The sequence below is a fragment of the Carcharhinus amblyrhynchos genome, chromosome 6, assembly GCF_965287045.1.
Source record: "Carcharhinus amblyrhynchos chromosome 6, sCarAmb.v2.hapA, whole genome shotgun sequence".
Taxonomy (NCBI): Eukaryota; Metazoa; Chordata; class Chondrichthyes; order Carcharhiniformes; family Carcharhinidae; genus Carcharhinus; species Carcharhinus amblyrhynchos.
In genome coordinates, this window is record NC_137329.1 from 63114398 (window position 1) to 63127020 (window position 12623).

The 12623-nt window shown below is 41.2% G+C and overlaps 1 protein-coding gene across 1 annotated transcript in view; it reads right to left on the bottom strand.

The window, feature by feature from the left end:
* The window catches only part of LOC145344346 (mucin-2-like), a 60372-nt gene that overhangs the window by 18572 nt on the left and 29177 nt on the right, over positions 1-12623 (bottom strand). The window contains exons 15-22 of the mRNA XM_080191475.1: positions 12394-12520; positions 7897-8149; positions 7756-7808; positions 7571-7671; positions 4442-4593; positions 4190-4328; positions 3808-3918; positions 1179-1358 (exon numbers count right to left, since the gene is read on the bottom strand). Of these exons, the coding sequence (XP_080047601.1) occupies positions 1179-1358; positions 3808-3918; positions 4190-4328; positions 4442-4593; positions 7571-7671; positions 7756-7808; positions 7897-8149; positions 12394-12520 (1116 nt within the window). The remainder of the gene's footprint in view (positions 1-1178; positions 1359-3807; positions 3919-4189; positions 4329-4441; positions 4594-7570; positions 7672-7755; positions 7809-7896; positions 8150-12393; positions 12521-12623) is intronic.

Sequence of the window (12623 nt, forward strand, 5' to 3'; positions counted from 1 at the left end):
ATGTTAATGATAAGAAACCCAGTAAAGGTATTGCATTGAATGGGAGATGGTCTGGCTTCCTCTTATTGGATAGGTCATTATTTGGTATTTGTGTTATACAGATGTTACTTGCCACTATAAACCCAAAGTGGCTAATGACCAAGAAAAGACAAAGGGTGGAATTTTCAAAAAATAGGCAGAGTGGTGCAGCAGGTGGGGAAAACAGTAAGGAAGCTGCCAACCCCAAAGGAGGCCTTCCCCACCATACTGTTTGGCAGATAGCCAGAAAAAATGAAGGGTGGATCCCACAATGTCATACTGGTAGGATGGGCTCTGATTAACATTCAACATTGGGATTCCTGTTACATCATTGGTAGGGGGAGGCAACAATCAGTATGGGAAATCCCACCAATGTAAAACACATGTTGAGATTCCCTCATGATTTCCCAGTCCAGCACCAATGCCCCCCAAAAACAGGAGCAGAATTTCCTACCCATCAAAGATAGGTGCACATGAGGAGTTATAAATTGGAAATTATATTAAAAATAAGCCTCAAAATTGTTGCAATTCAAATGAATTGCTGCAATGATGGTTTAGTGAACAGAGAATCAATAATAATCACTCTTGTGATCATACTCGCTACTTTAAATCTCATGAAATAAGACGTCAAATTTAGTACAGTTGATTAATAATGCTCAGTCGTGATGATTAGATCAAAATTATATCATTCAAAGATATGAATTTCAAATTTAGTTGGTTATTTATTTCCAGTGCATTTTAATTTAAGGTGTCAAATTGACAGGTAGGTTATTTCCTGCAGTACTTACTACTGGTATATTTTGACCACAATTAGGTTTGTTTCAACGTGTGTTTCATGTAGAGTTTTTTTTAGCTTCAGTTAGAGAAGGTCCCAAAGTGCCTCCCTGGATGGTAAACTGTGATAGTTAAGCTCAGGCAATGAGAATTGTAATGATAAACCACATGCTAACACAAAGTGGCAGAGTGTATTATCCAACCATCAACTGTCACTCCACCTCAGAGTAATTAGATACAAATGAAAGGGATCGGGATACTCATACTATGAACAATAATAAGGGGTGTTTTCAATGTAAAATTTACTTGTTCAAAAGATTTAAAATTGCTGTTAATGTCAAAAGCATCTTTTCTAATATCATCATAGCACAAGAATAAGCATTTACCTTAAAGTAATGACTGAGTTTAATAGTCAAGCTTGTTTTTTTGTCCCAGATCAGTACCAGTCCACTTTTGGCTTCTATTACAAGGTAAATCCCAAGATAACGCACAGTATAAGGAATATGTTTACTGCTACCGAACTTCACCACATCATACTTTCCATCAGTGAGCTTTATTTCAAAGTTCTGAAAAGTTTTAAATAATGATGTTAGATAAATATCACATAAAGCAGTCACATATAAATTGCACCAGAATGTATTTGTATTTACTGAGCTGGGCCTTACTGGAAAAATTATAGAGTGCATTATAAGAACACATGGAAATATTAATGTACATATTATTCAGCAAGTTAAGGGGATGAAGAGATGACTTGCTAATCTCCAGAATTTGCTGATCAACTTTTGCTGTTTCATTGCTAGCTTTGTACAAAAGACATTGCACCCTCTCAGTATAATGTTTCAGACATTTCATCATTAAGTGATGAGCTTAATGCATTGCTTATTAAGTTCATCACAGAAAATTCAGTCTAATAGTAACAGCGTTCATACCTTTTTAATTATTGTGAATTGTCAATGCTAATCAACAATTGTGGCGTCTCTCTACTTTAGATAGTTAATAATGCAAGTTTCATATATTTTTGTTTTTGTTCTTACTTTTGCCTCTATCCAGTCTCTTAATCCAAACTTCCTTTTCCACTTTCTCTGCCAGCTTGCACAGACAACATGTTACGGTGCAAAAAGGTTTTTAACTGAAGGGTGCAGAAAAATATCTAACTGATAGGGCACACCATGAGATGCTTGGCTTGAATAAGATCCAGCTCAAAGAGTATGCTCTTTGCTGAAATTTGACTGCTGATACCTTTCCAATAGGTGGCTGGTTAGCTCAATTGGCTAGATGGCTAGCATGTGGTTCAGAATAACACCAACAGTGTGGGTCAGCTTCCTGTACTGACTGAGACAGATTTGGAACTGTCTCCTCACCCTGCCGCAAGAGTGGAAGGCAATGGTTAACAACCACTGACAAAAACTACAACAAAAATGGTTCAGGGTGAAGCATCAGCAGACAGTGAGCCAAGGGCTTTACAGAATACATTTGTATGATCATTCTACTGCCACATTACTTACAAAATTGAAATGCAACTATTTTTTAAAAACTGGCAAATATCTAACAAAAAAATTGGGCAAAATATAATGGTCATGGCGGTGGGCCTATTCACCAGCTGTAGAGCCGGCTGTTCTTTACTACTGCAAAGCGCCACCGTAAGCTGTTGCCATTGCCTCTACTGCAGGATACCCAAAGAATGAAAATCATCACAGGAATCCTCAGTATGTGGGCAGAATTGCCAGACCCATCAGGGAGGTGCCAGTGGAGGGGTGGGTCAGGGAGTGTAGTGGGACTGTTGTGAAGGGTAGGGCATGTCTTCCTAAAAGTTCCTCTGTTGCTACCAGCAGGTACCTCTGTTGAGCACTTGATACACAAGAATACCCCAGGCATACATTTTGGGGTTACCTGGCAATTTACCCACATGACATAGGTCCCTTTCAGGCCTCAATTGGCCTCGTGGGAGAAAATCCATCCTAAGCTTTCCTTCTCCAGCGAAATTGGATGGGAAGTCAAAATGAAAGTGGTCTCCATACTGTACCTTCCTACCTCATTATACTGTCCCCATATCTACTTCAAGGGGAGCATTAAATTCCACACATTAATTCCCAGTGCAAGAGATCCACAGAATGCAAAATGTTCATATATAGGAACAGGAATTGGTTATTCAGTTCTCCATGCCTTTCCTCCATTCAACGAGATCATGACTGATATGTGGCCTAACTCTGTAAGCCCATCTTTGTTACATATTCTTTAAAGTTCTTAGTTGACAAAAATACTTCAATCTCTTATTTCAAATTATTAATTCATCTCTTATCAATTGCTGTTTGTTCCAAGCACTTTGCATCTTTTCCATGTGGAAGTATTTCCTAACTTCACTCCTAAAGGATCTGGTACTAATGTTCAAGTTATGTTCCCTAGCCCTGGACTCCCCAACCTGCAGAAATAATTTCTCTATATCTACAATTATTATATTTTGGCCCCTAACCTATAATACCTATTTACCTATTTTCAACTGAACAATTCTTGGGAAGAGTGGCGGTCAGTGTTCCCTGAAGTAAAGTTAAAGTTTATTTATTATTAGTCACAAGTAAGGCTTACATTAACACTGCAATTAAGTTATTGTGAAATTCCCTTAGTCACTACATACCAGCGCCTGTTTAGGTCAATGTACCTAACCAGCACATCTTTAAGACCTTGGGAGGAAATCAGAGCACCTGGAGGAAACCCATGCAGACACAGGAAGAATTTGCAAACTCCGTACAGACAGTGACCTAAGCCGGGAATCAATCCTGGGTCTCTGGCAGTGTGAGGCAGTAGTGCTAACCACTGTGCTACCATCTCACCCCCTCTATCCCCCTGTGGCTGTGCAGGCTCGGGCCTGTTCACGTACAGCAGCACAGCATGCCTGAGCGTGAAGACACATGAAAATCCAAGACTAATGGCGTTCTGGGCATTTCAAACCCAGGATGCAGGACAGAAAGCCAAATTCTTGGATAGTCCAGGAGAATACAGAATGATTAGTTCACTTACTCCCAAGAAGATTTTGATTGATTTAGAGCAGGTTGTACCCGTGGTCCCGCAAGGAATATTTTCAGTGATTATTCTGAAGGTGCCATTGGAAGTGTTATTTCCACAATAATCCTGAAACAATTGAAGACAGAATTCAAGACTAACAGTTTCACACAACAGATATTTTAAGTCAAAGATACACAAAATAAACTTACTGTAAAAGGTTTAACGTTTGAAATGTAGAAGCAATTGTAAACTGATTGATTTAGCATCATTACATCATTAACTTTTATCACTGATTTAAGAATCAGATTTTATTGTTTATTGTTATTCTTTTTGAGCCATTTTAAAATAAGATAATAATTGTGATTAACAACGAAAAGGCATATTTGTCCCACAATACCTGGGCAATAATATATTCACAGTCTCCATTAAAATTATAACGTTTCCCATCAAAGGTGATGTAATTCCCATCTCCATAGATCATACATGTTCCATGGCACTGTTGTTCTGTGCAGGTCCACAATCTGTTCTTGCATTCACTTTAAAAAGTCAAATAAGATGTATATTGAGCAGATTAAATTAGTAGTGAAATACAACAGTTGCATCTTGCAGTTCAGCTTAATAGAAAAAAGAGTGAATGTTTGCTACGTACCATGTGTTACAGTCCACCTGTACAATGTCCCCAGAGTGATATTGGATGCCATTGTGTGTACATGGGCACTGACTTATGGGGATACAGCCACCGTTTTCATCAGAAACTAAACCTTCAGGGCACACACATCCAGAAGTACAACCTGTGGCATACTGCAGAGAAAAATAATGGAAAGATTTATGGAACTGTGGAGGAGCAGAGAGGTTTGTGGGGTTCAATGTACAGATATCATTGAAAACTGGTGGGCAGGTACAAAAATTAAGTACAATGGAAAATAGGACAGGAATACAAATGTTAGATCACTTCCAGGTACTGCAATCAGGAAGAATATATTGGACTTGGAAGGGATGCACTGCAGATTCACCAAGAATGAGACTAAAAGGATTAAATAATGGGGACAGATTCAGAGAGTAGGCCTGCACAAAAGATGAAGTGTGTTCCAATTGAAATGTTTACATTGATTACAGGATGTGACTGAGTAGAAAGAGAAAAAGGGCAGGATTTTCCTGTTCTGTGCACTGCTGGGATTGTCCATTCTTGCTGAAAGTCAATCGGCCTTCGGTTGTCATGCCACTTTTCCTATCATGACAGGGTCATAATATCCCAGCTAAAGATTTTTTGTTCATTCTTAGGATGTGAGCATTGCTGTCAAAGGCCATTATTTATTTTCAATCCTAATTGCCCTTCAGAAGATGGCGTTGAGCTCCTTTCTCGAACTTCCGCAGTCCCGGTGGTGTAGGTACCTCCACAGTGCTATTAGGAAGGAATTCCAGAATTTTGACCCAGTGACAATGAAGGAGCAGTGATATATTTCCAACTCACGTTAGAGTGATTTGGAGGGAACTTGCAGGTGGTGGTGTCCCAAGGTATCTGTTGCCTTTGTCCTGTTGGGTGATAGAGGTTGAGGCTTTAGAAGATGCTGTTGAATGAGCCTTGGTGACTTGTGGTAGTGCATCTTGTAATGGAATACACTTGCCATTGTATACCTTTTGTGATGGAGAGAGTGAATGGTGGATGGAGTATCAATCAAGCCGCTGCTTTGTCTTGGATGATGTTGAGTTTCTTGAGTGTTGTTGGAGCTGCAAGTGGGGAATATTCCATCGCACTCCTGACTTGTGCCTTGTAGATGGTGGACAGGCTTTGGGGAGTCAGGAGGTAAGTTACTCACTGCAGGGTTCCTAGACTCTGACCTGCTCTTTTAGCCACAATAGTTATATGGCTAGTCTAGTTCAATGTAGCCCCTCCCACCCTCCTCCCCCACCCCCTAGGTTGTTGGTAGTGGAGGATTCAGTGATGGTGACACCATCAAGGGCCTATTCCTGAGCTGTAACGTGCTTTGTTCTTTGCCTGGCACTTGTCACTCATCAGTTCAACCTGAATGTCGTCCAGGCCTTGCTGCACGTGGCATGGATTGTTTTAGTATCTGAAAAGTCGCGGATAGTACTGAACACTTTGCAATGATCAGTGAACATCCTCACTTCTGACTTTATGTTGGAGCGAAGAACATTTTTATGGTAGGGAGATAGAATAAGGAGGCATAGCCTTAAAAAACTAAGTCATTCATGAATGATGTCAGGAAGCATTACTTCACATGAAAGGCTGTGAAAATCTGGAGCTTTCTCCCCACAAAGCTGTTTAAATTAGGCCAATTAAAAATTACAAAGCTGAGATCGATTGAGTTTAGTTAGGAAGGGTAGTAAGAGATGTGGAAACAAGGCAAGCAGATGGAGTTAAGGTATAATCATTCCAAATGATGGTAGAGTGGGCTCAGGACACTGAATGGCTTACTTCTTGGCCAAAATTCTTCTATTGCAGCCTGTTACTTTTTTGGTAGGTCCAGCCAGGAGACATGCATTTGCGGCCTTGAATGGGGACTTGCGTGTGCATCAGGAACACATGTACATCTCCCAGAGCCGGCGAACACTCGCTGGCCAGACCACACTGGAAACCGGCAGAAAGCAGGTAAGTAATTTAAACCTGTTTTTAATCTGTTTTAAATATGTATTTTTGTTAATTATCAGGACCTTTCAGGTCCCAATCAAATCTCCCACCCTTAAAGGAGTGCTTCAGTCCAGCAGGGTTCAGGCTGGCTCCCCACATTTCCTGGTAGCTCCCCATGTGGGGAGCTACCAGGAGATCCTGCCGGAATGAAAGGGGGGAGCAATTCAGGCCTCCTAGGGGGCCACACAGTGAGGGGATGGTGCCCCCTAGGCATTGGCACCCAGGCAGTGCCAACCTGTGCCCCCCACACTACCCAAAGGACAAAGTGCCCAGGCCCGGGGGCACTTTGGCACTGCCCATTGGGCATCGGGAAGTGCCAAGGAGGCGGGGCCTATTGTGGACAGGGCTTAGGTGCTATTGATGGGGGTGAGGGGTCCCGCTGCCACTCTGCATTGGATTGGTCTGGGATGGAGGGAGGACAGCGATTAGAGTGGGCTGGGGGGGCTGACTTTGAGAAGGTGTGACCCTGGGTAGGGTGTCAGTGGTGGGGGGGGTGCGGGGTTTGCCGAGGTGAGGTGGATGGGGGGATCACCACTGCTGGGGGTTGGGTTGGGCATCAGGGTGATCTGGGATGTGGAGGGGGGGGTGCAGTCGGGGCTTGCCCAGGAATTGCTGTAGGGGCTGTGATCGGGCTGGGGGGAGGGCTGGAGGAGCAGCACTGAAGGGATCCTGGGCTGACCAGTGATCGGGCTGTTCAGGAAATGGAAGTTTGACAGTTTGAGGCCACTGTGCATGCTCCAGATCTGTCAAACTCCGGTGTAAATAGTCTCCTCCCCCCTGGGTTTTTACTGAGATTCCTGACTGGGACCTCTGCAGAGCACAGAGTGCCGAGATTCAGGTGAGAAGCCAATCTGTCAGAACAGTCCAAATTTAGAACAGTTTTCCCACCAATTCAACATTTTTGGGAGGATCGCCCCTCCTTATGTCCCTAAGATCCATGCGCTACTACAATGCCTTTGCTAAACATGCTACTTTTAGTAGGGAAACTGGCAGGGCAAGGAAAGATGTAGCTCTGAGCACACAAAACACGGAATCTCTAAGTCAAGAATAAAAATATCTAAGAATCACACAAGTTTATCTGGCTTTTACAGATTTGCACAAATAGTCTCACTTGTTAGCGGCACTTACACATTCCATGTCAAGAGTTTGGCAGCTCTTCTGACATTCTATACCAAAATTGTCAGCAGACACATTACTGCAGTCAATGTAAACCATGGGAGCATCACAGGCTGAAAAGCAACACCAAAAATAGATTTAGACACACAAAAGAAATACTTTCTGATCTGAACAATTACATTTTATCAATATATTACCTTGAAAAATTGACTCTTTTCCAATACAATCTAACTTCCCTTGATTGCAGGTGCTACAAAGAAAAAAGACAGGGTATCATCAATCACTGAATTCAGATATTCTCTCCAGAATTAAATCATTAATTAGCTTCACAAGCTCACCACAAGGCATCTTCCTCAACAAAGACCTCTCCTGCTGGCACTGCCAACCCCCTATAGTAGCATGGACAATTGGAGGCTGGTACACATTTACCAGTGTCCGCCATGTAGGTTCCATCGGCACAACCACATCCGTCCACTGGCACAATGTCAATCTCACATATTTTATCTGGTGCTCCTAGGGACTGGCAAGTACGCTGGCAGCTTGTCATGTTGTAGCCGTAGACCAGAGTCTCGGAGCAATTTAGGTATTTGGCTGAAATTAATAAATACAAGCAACTTGAGAAATTTCCAAACTTCATTTCAAACTAATCTAAAATAAAGAAAGGTAATGGCTTGAATTCTCTGATCTTGTAAGCCCCACCACTACTGCCAGTGAGAATGGAGAATTTAGCACTCAGCCAAAATCTAATTCACTGCAGTGGGATGGGAGAATCCCTGTCACAGACAAGGTCTCAGAATTCTAGCCAATACCTTTTGGAAACTATTGTTTCAGAATAGCAGCTTTTATCACAATGTGTCAGTCACTGACAGGTAAGTATGGCAGGCTGAGAAAACAAAGGCTAGAAAATAAACAGCAAAGAGCTGTTCACCAATTACTGGTATATACTTCAATGCAAGGAGTCTAGCATATAAGAGTTAAGGGCACCGATAGACACTTGTTCATATGATGAAAAGGTTAAAAATCATTGAGTGCAGTAGAGTTCCTGGGAGATGCTAGGGCTGCAAGGTACAGCTGCAAAAATAATAGACAAGGGGGAGCTTTGATAGACCACAAGATGATTGTATCTACAAACATCCCTGTTTTCCAGATAACAGCCTTGGATTGCAAATATGTTTTAATAAAACCATAAGTCACAGTTCAGGATGTCAGACAGTCAAGGATGATGGACAAGTGTTTGTTGATAGCATAGTTAAGTGAACATGCCTCATTGATGATTGGATATTGTAACAGATAAGCAAATTGATATAACTGGTTCAATATTAGTGTGGGAAATAAATGAATTAATCAGGAATATTAGTTGTGATTAGATATTGATTACCTTGAATAGGTGTACAATTCGACTGGTACACGTAACAAACACTTGTAAGTGAACATAAGGTATAATTGCCGTTGCATTCATTTGATCGGGGAGTCTATACACCAAGTGTGTGGGAACAGGATTCCCGACTATAGCTTGAACAAAGGCTGATTTAAACTTTGAAAATCTTCACCACTTGTCTCGGTGAGGTGGGTGGGGTGGGGAGTGAAGAATGGGATTGTAAAGTTCCCTAACATATGATATCACAGTTATGGCTGAAATATGAATTGAAGAAAGGCAGGAACAGCAGCTCAACATCCCTGATCACAGCACTGCCATGGAACAAAGGATGGAATAAAAAAGTATGGGGTGCAATATTGGTTAAAAAAACAATCACAGCTGTGAAAGGGAATAATATGCTGTAAGGATCATCAAGTGAGGATTGAATTGGAAAACAAAAAAAAACAATTACATTGCTAAAGATATACGATGGGCCCCAAAATAGAGGGGGACAGAAGAGCAAAGATGTCAAAAAAATTGCAGAAACAATAAAGTAGTAATAGGGGGCAATTTCAACTGTGTTAATATTAATTGGGTTAAAATCAGTGTAAAGGATATAGGAGGAGAATTCTTAAAATGCACGTGGGAAAACTGCAACAAGCAAGTTCAACAAGAGTGGGGAAAGGCAATTCTAGTCTTAGTTTTGGAAAATGAAGCTGGGAAGATGGAAGGGGTATCAGTGGGAAAGCAGTTAGATACAATGTAGTTATGGAAAAGGACATAGACCAAGAGTAAAAGTTTTAAATTGAGGAAAGGCTAATATTAATAATTTAAAATGTAATTTTAACAAAAGTGAACTGGAAACGGCTACTTGAAGGTAAATCTGTGTCAGAGCATGAGGAAACTTTCTGGGAAGAAATAATGAAAGTTCAGATCAAACATGTTTCTACAAAGGAAAAGAGTGGGACCTGTAAATCCAGGCCCCCTGTAATTCCAACACCATATGGAGTACACTAAGATAAAAAAGTACGCTTATATCAGATGTGATAGCTTCATATTGAAGAATGCCTAACGGAATGTAGAAAGTGCAGGGTGTAACAAAAAAATAGTAAAGCAAAGAGAGGGCATGAGAAAATGTTGGCATGGAAAATCAAGGAAAACCCAAAGATATTTTATAAATAATAAAGAGCAAGAAGATAATGAAGGAAAGAGTAGGGTTGATTAGAGGCCAAAAGGTTATTTGTGTGGTGGAAAGATAGACATGGGCATGGTTCTAAATAAATACTTTTATCTTCATACAAGAGAAAGACAATGCAGATATTGTAAGTTTAGGAAGAGTGTAAAAATTTGGACAGATACATATATATGACCAAATTTTTACACTCATATAAGCAGGAGTAGGACAATCAGCCCTCAAATCTGCCCTGCTATTTGATAAGATCTGATTATGGCCTTAATATTCCTAGTTGCACAGATACGATAAGGTGGAGCAAAACTATGGAGGGGTTTACAAATAAGGATCAAAATTTGAAAGTAATATTTTTGGAGATGGAGTGCCAATGTTAGTCAGGGACGAAGGATCAAGGTGAGCAAGTAGGACATGATGTGAAAATTCATTTTGGTCAAAGATGAGTTCATGGAGTGGAGGCTGGTAGGCCCATCAGAAGAACATTCAAGGTACCTGAAGGAATAAGGGACTAAGGCAGGTGGCAATGGACAGTTTTTAGAGTCGGAAGAATGTATTTTGCTTATTGATAAGATAGGAACTTCTGCTCAGGGTTGACAGGATGACAAGGTTGAGGACAGTTTGATTTAAGCTCAGACAGCAGTTCGATAGGGAGTATCAATGCAATGCTCATTACGTTATGTTAGTCTTGCCCATGGTGGATTTTTCCCAGTATATGATATGAGACTGAAGTAAATGGGTATGGGCAAATGTTTCACAGTTATTGCTACAAATCTTGAGTTTGAATTTGAGAGTTGAGTTTGATGCATTTTAAACAGAGATGAGACGAAATTCTTTCTTTCAGAGGTTCATGAGTCTTTGGAATTGTCTTCTGGAGAAGGTGATGGAAAGAGAGTCTTTGAATATTTCAAGGCAGAAACTGATTGATTCTGGGCAAGCAAGAGGTGATAGGTTATTGGGGTGAACGGGATGCAGATTTAAGTTTGCTATCAGATCAGATGTGATTTTATTAAATGGTGGAGCAGGTTTGAGGGGCTGAATGGCTTACTCCTGATCTTTGTATGTTCAGAGATAAAGAAAGATAATGTAGACTTGCACTTCTATAGCACCTTTCAAGTTTCCTGTGAGCATCAAACCCTTTAAAGCCAATTAAATACTTTTGAAATGTAGACACTGCTGTAAGTGCAGCACCCAATTTGTGCACAACAAGCTCCCACAAACACTAACGTGAAAATGACCAGATAATCTGGTCAGTTTGTGGTACATCCACCTGAGAGAACAGAAGGGGCCTTGGTTGAAAGACGAAGGTGTGCAGGCGAAGTTTTTTAACACAGAGAGTGGTGAGGGCTTGGAACGCACTGCCAAGTGAAGTGGTTGAGGTAGACACTTTAGCAACATTTAAGACTTATCTGGATAGACGTATGAACAAACGGAGAATAGAGTGATACAAGCTGTTGGTCTTGATGGGACAACATGATCGGCACAGGCTTGGAGGGCTAAAGGGTCTGTTCCTGTGCTGTACCGTTCTTTGTTCTTCGAAAACTCATCCAAGAGATGAACTGAAGGGAGTGCAAACGAAGGTTCACTAAATGGGATTTTCCAATGATGAAATGATAAATGAACTAGGTCTTTATTCTCTGAAGTTTAGAAGGATGAGAGGTGAACTCACTCAAACATACAAATTCTAACAGGGCCTGACAGGGTAAATACAGGAAGAAAGTTTCCCTTCGCTGGGCGGTGCTAGGGAGGGGTCTAGAACAAAAGTGGTGGGAAGACGTCTAGCCAAAAGTCTCAGAATAAGGGGGTTGACCATTTAGGGCTGAGATGAGGGTGATGAATCTTTGGAATTTTCCCAGAGGGCTGTCAAGACTCAGTTGCTGGAGGAATTTTATAATCCGGCAGGGGCATGGCTGGAAAATAAGCCCATTTGTTGGCCCAGAAACCCCTCCATGGGACGGACGTTGACATTCCACCACTGAGCATGTTCAAGGCAAAAATCGATAGACTTCTGGGTGGGATTTTATGGCCTCGCTTAAGCAAGACTGGAAATTCCTGCCCGAGGTCAATGAACATTTCTGTTGTCTGCCCCTCACCCATTCGTTTCCATGGCAGGCGGGGTAGTAGAGTTCTGATGTTACACGTGAGAAACATTGAGAGATAAGGGGATAGTGTAGGACAATGATGTTGAGATTGAAGATCAGCTATGATAACATTGAGTGGTGAAGTTGGCTCGAAGAGCTTAATGGTCTTCTCCTTCTCCTATTTCTTGTGTTCTTTTATTGTCATACTTACAGCATACATTAGCTCTCCAGTTTGAAATGATGATGCCTTTGAATGCACAAGCTTGAACATACGATGAGAGGGCAGCACACATGCAGTCCTCACTCTTTTCACAATTACAGCTGTCATATTTACATTGCTGCAAAATAAAGCTTTTGTGTTATCTCACACAAGGCAAAATGATTTAAGTGAAGGTATAATAAATTAATATTCTTAAATGAATAGAAACACTCAACACAGAA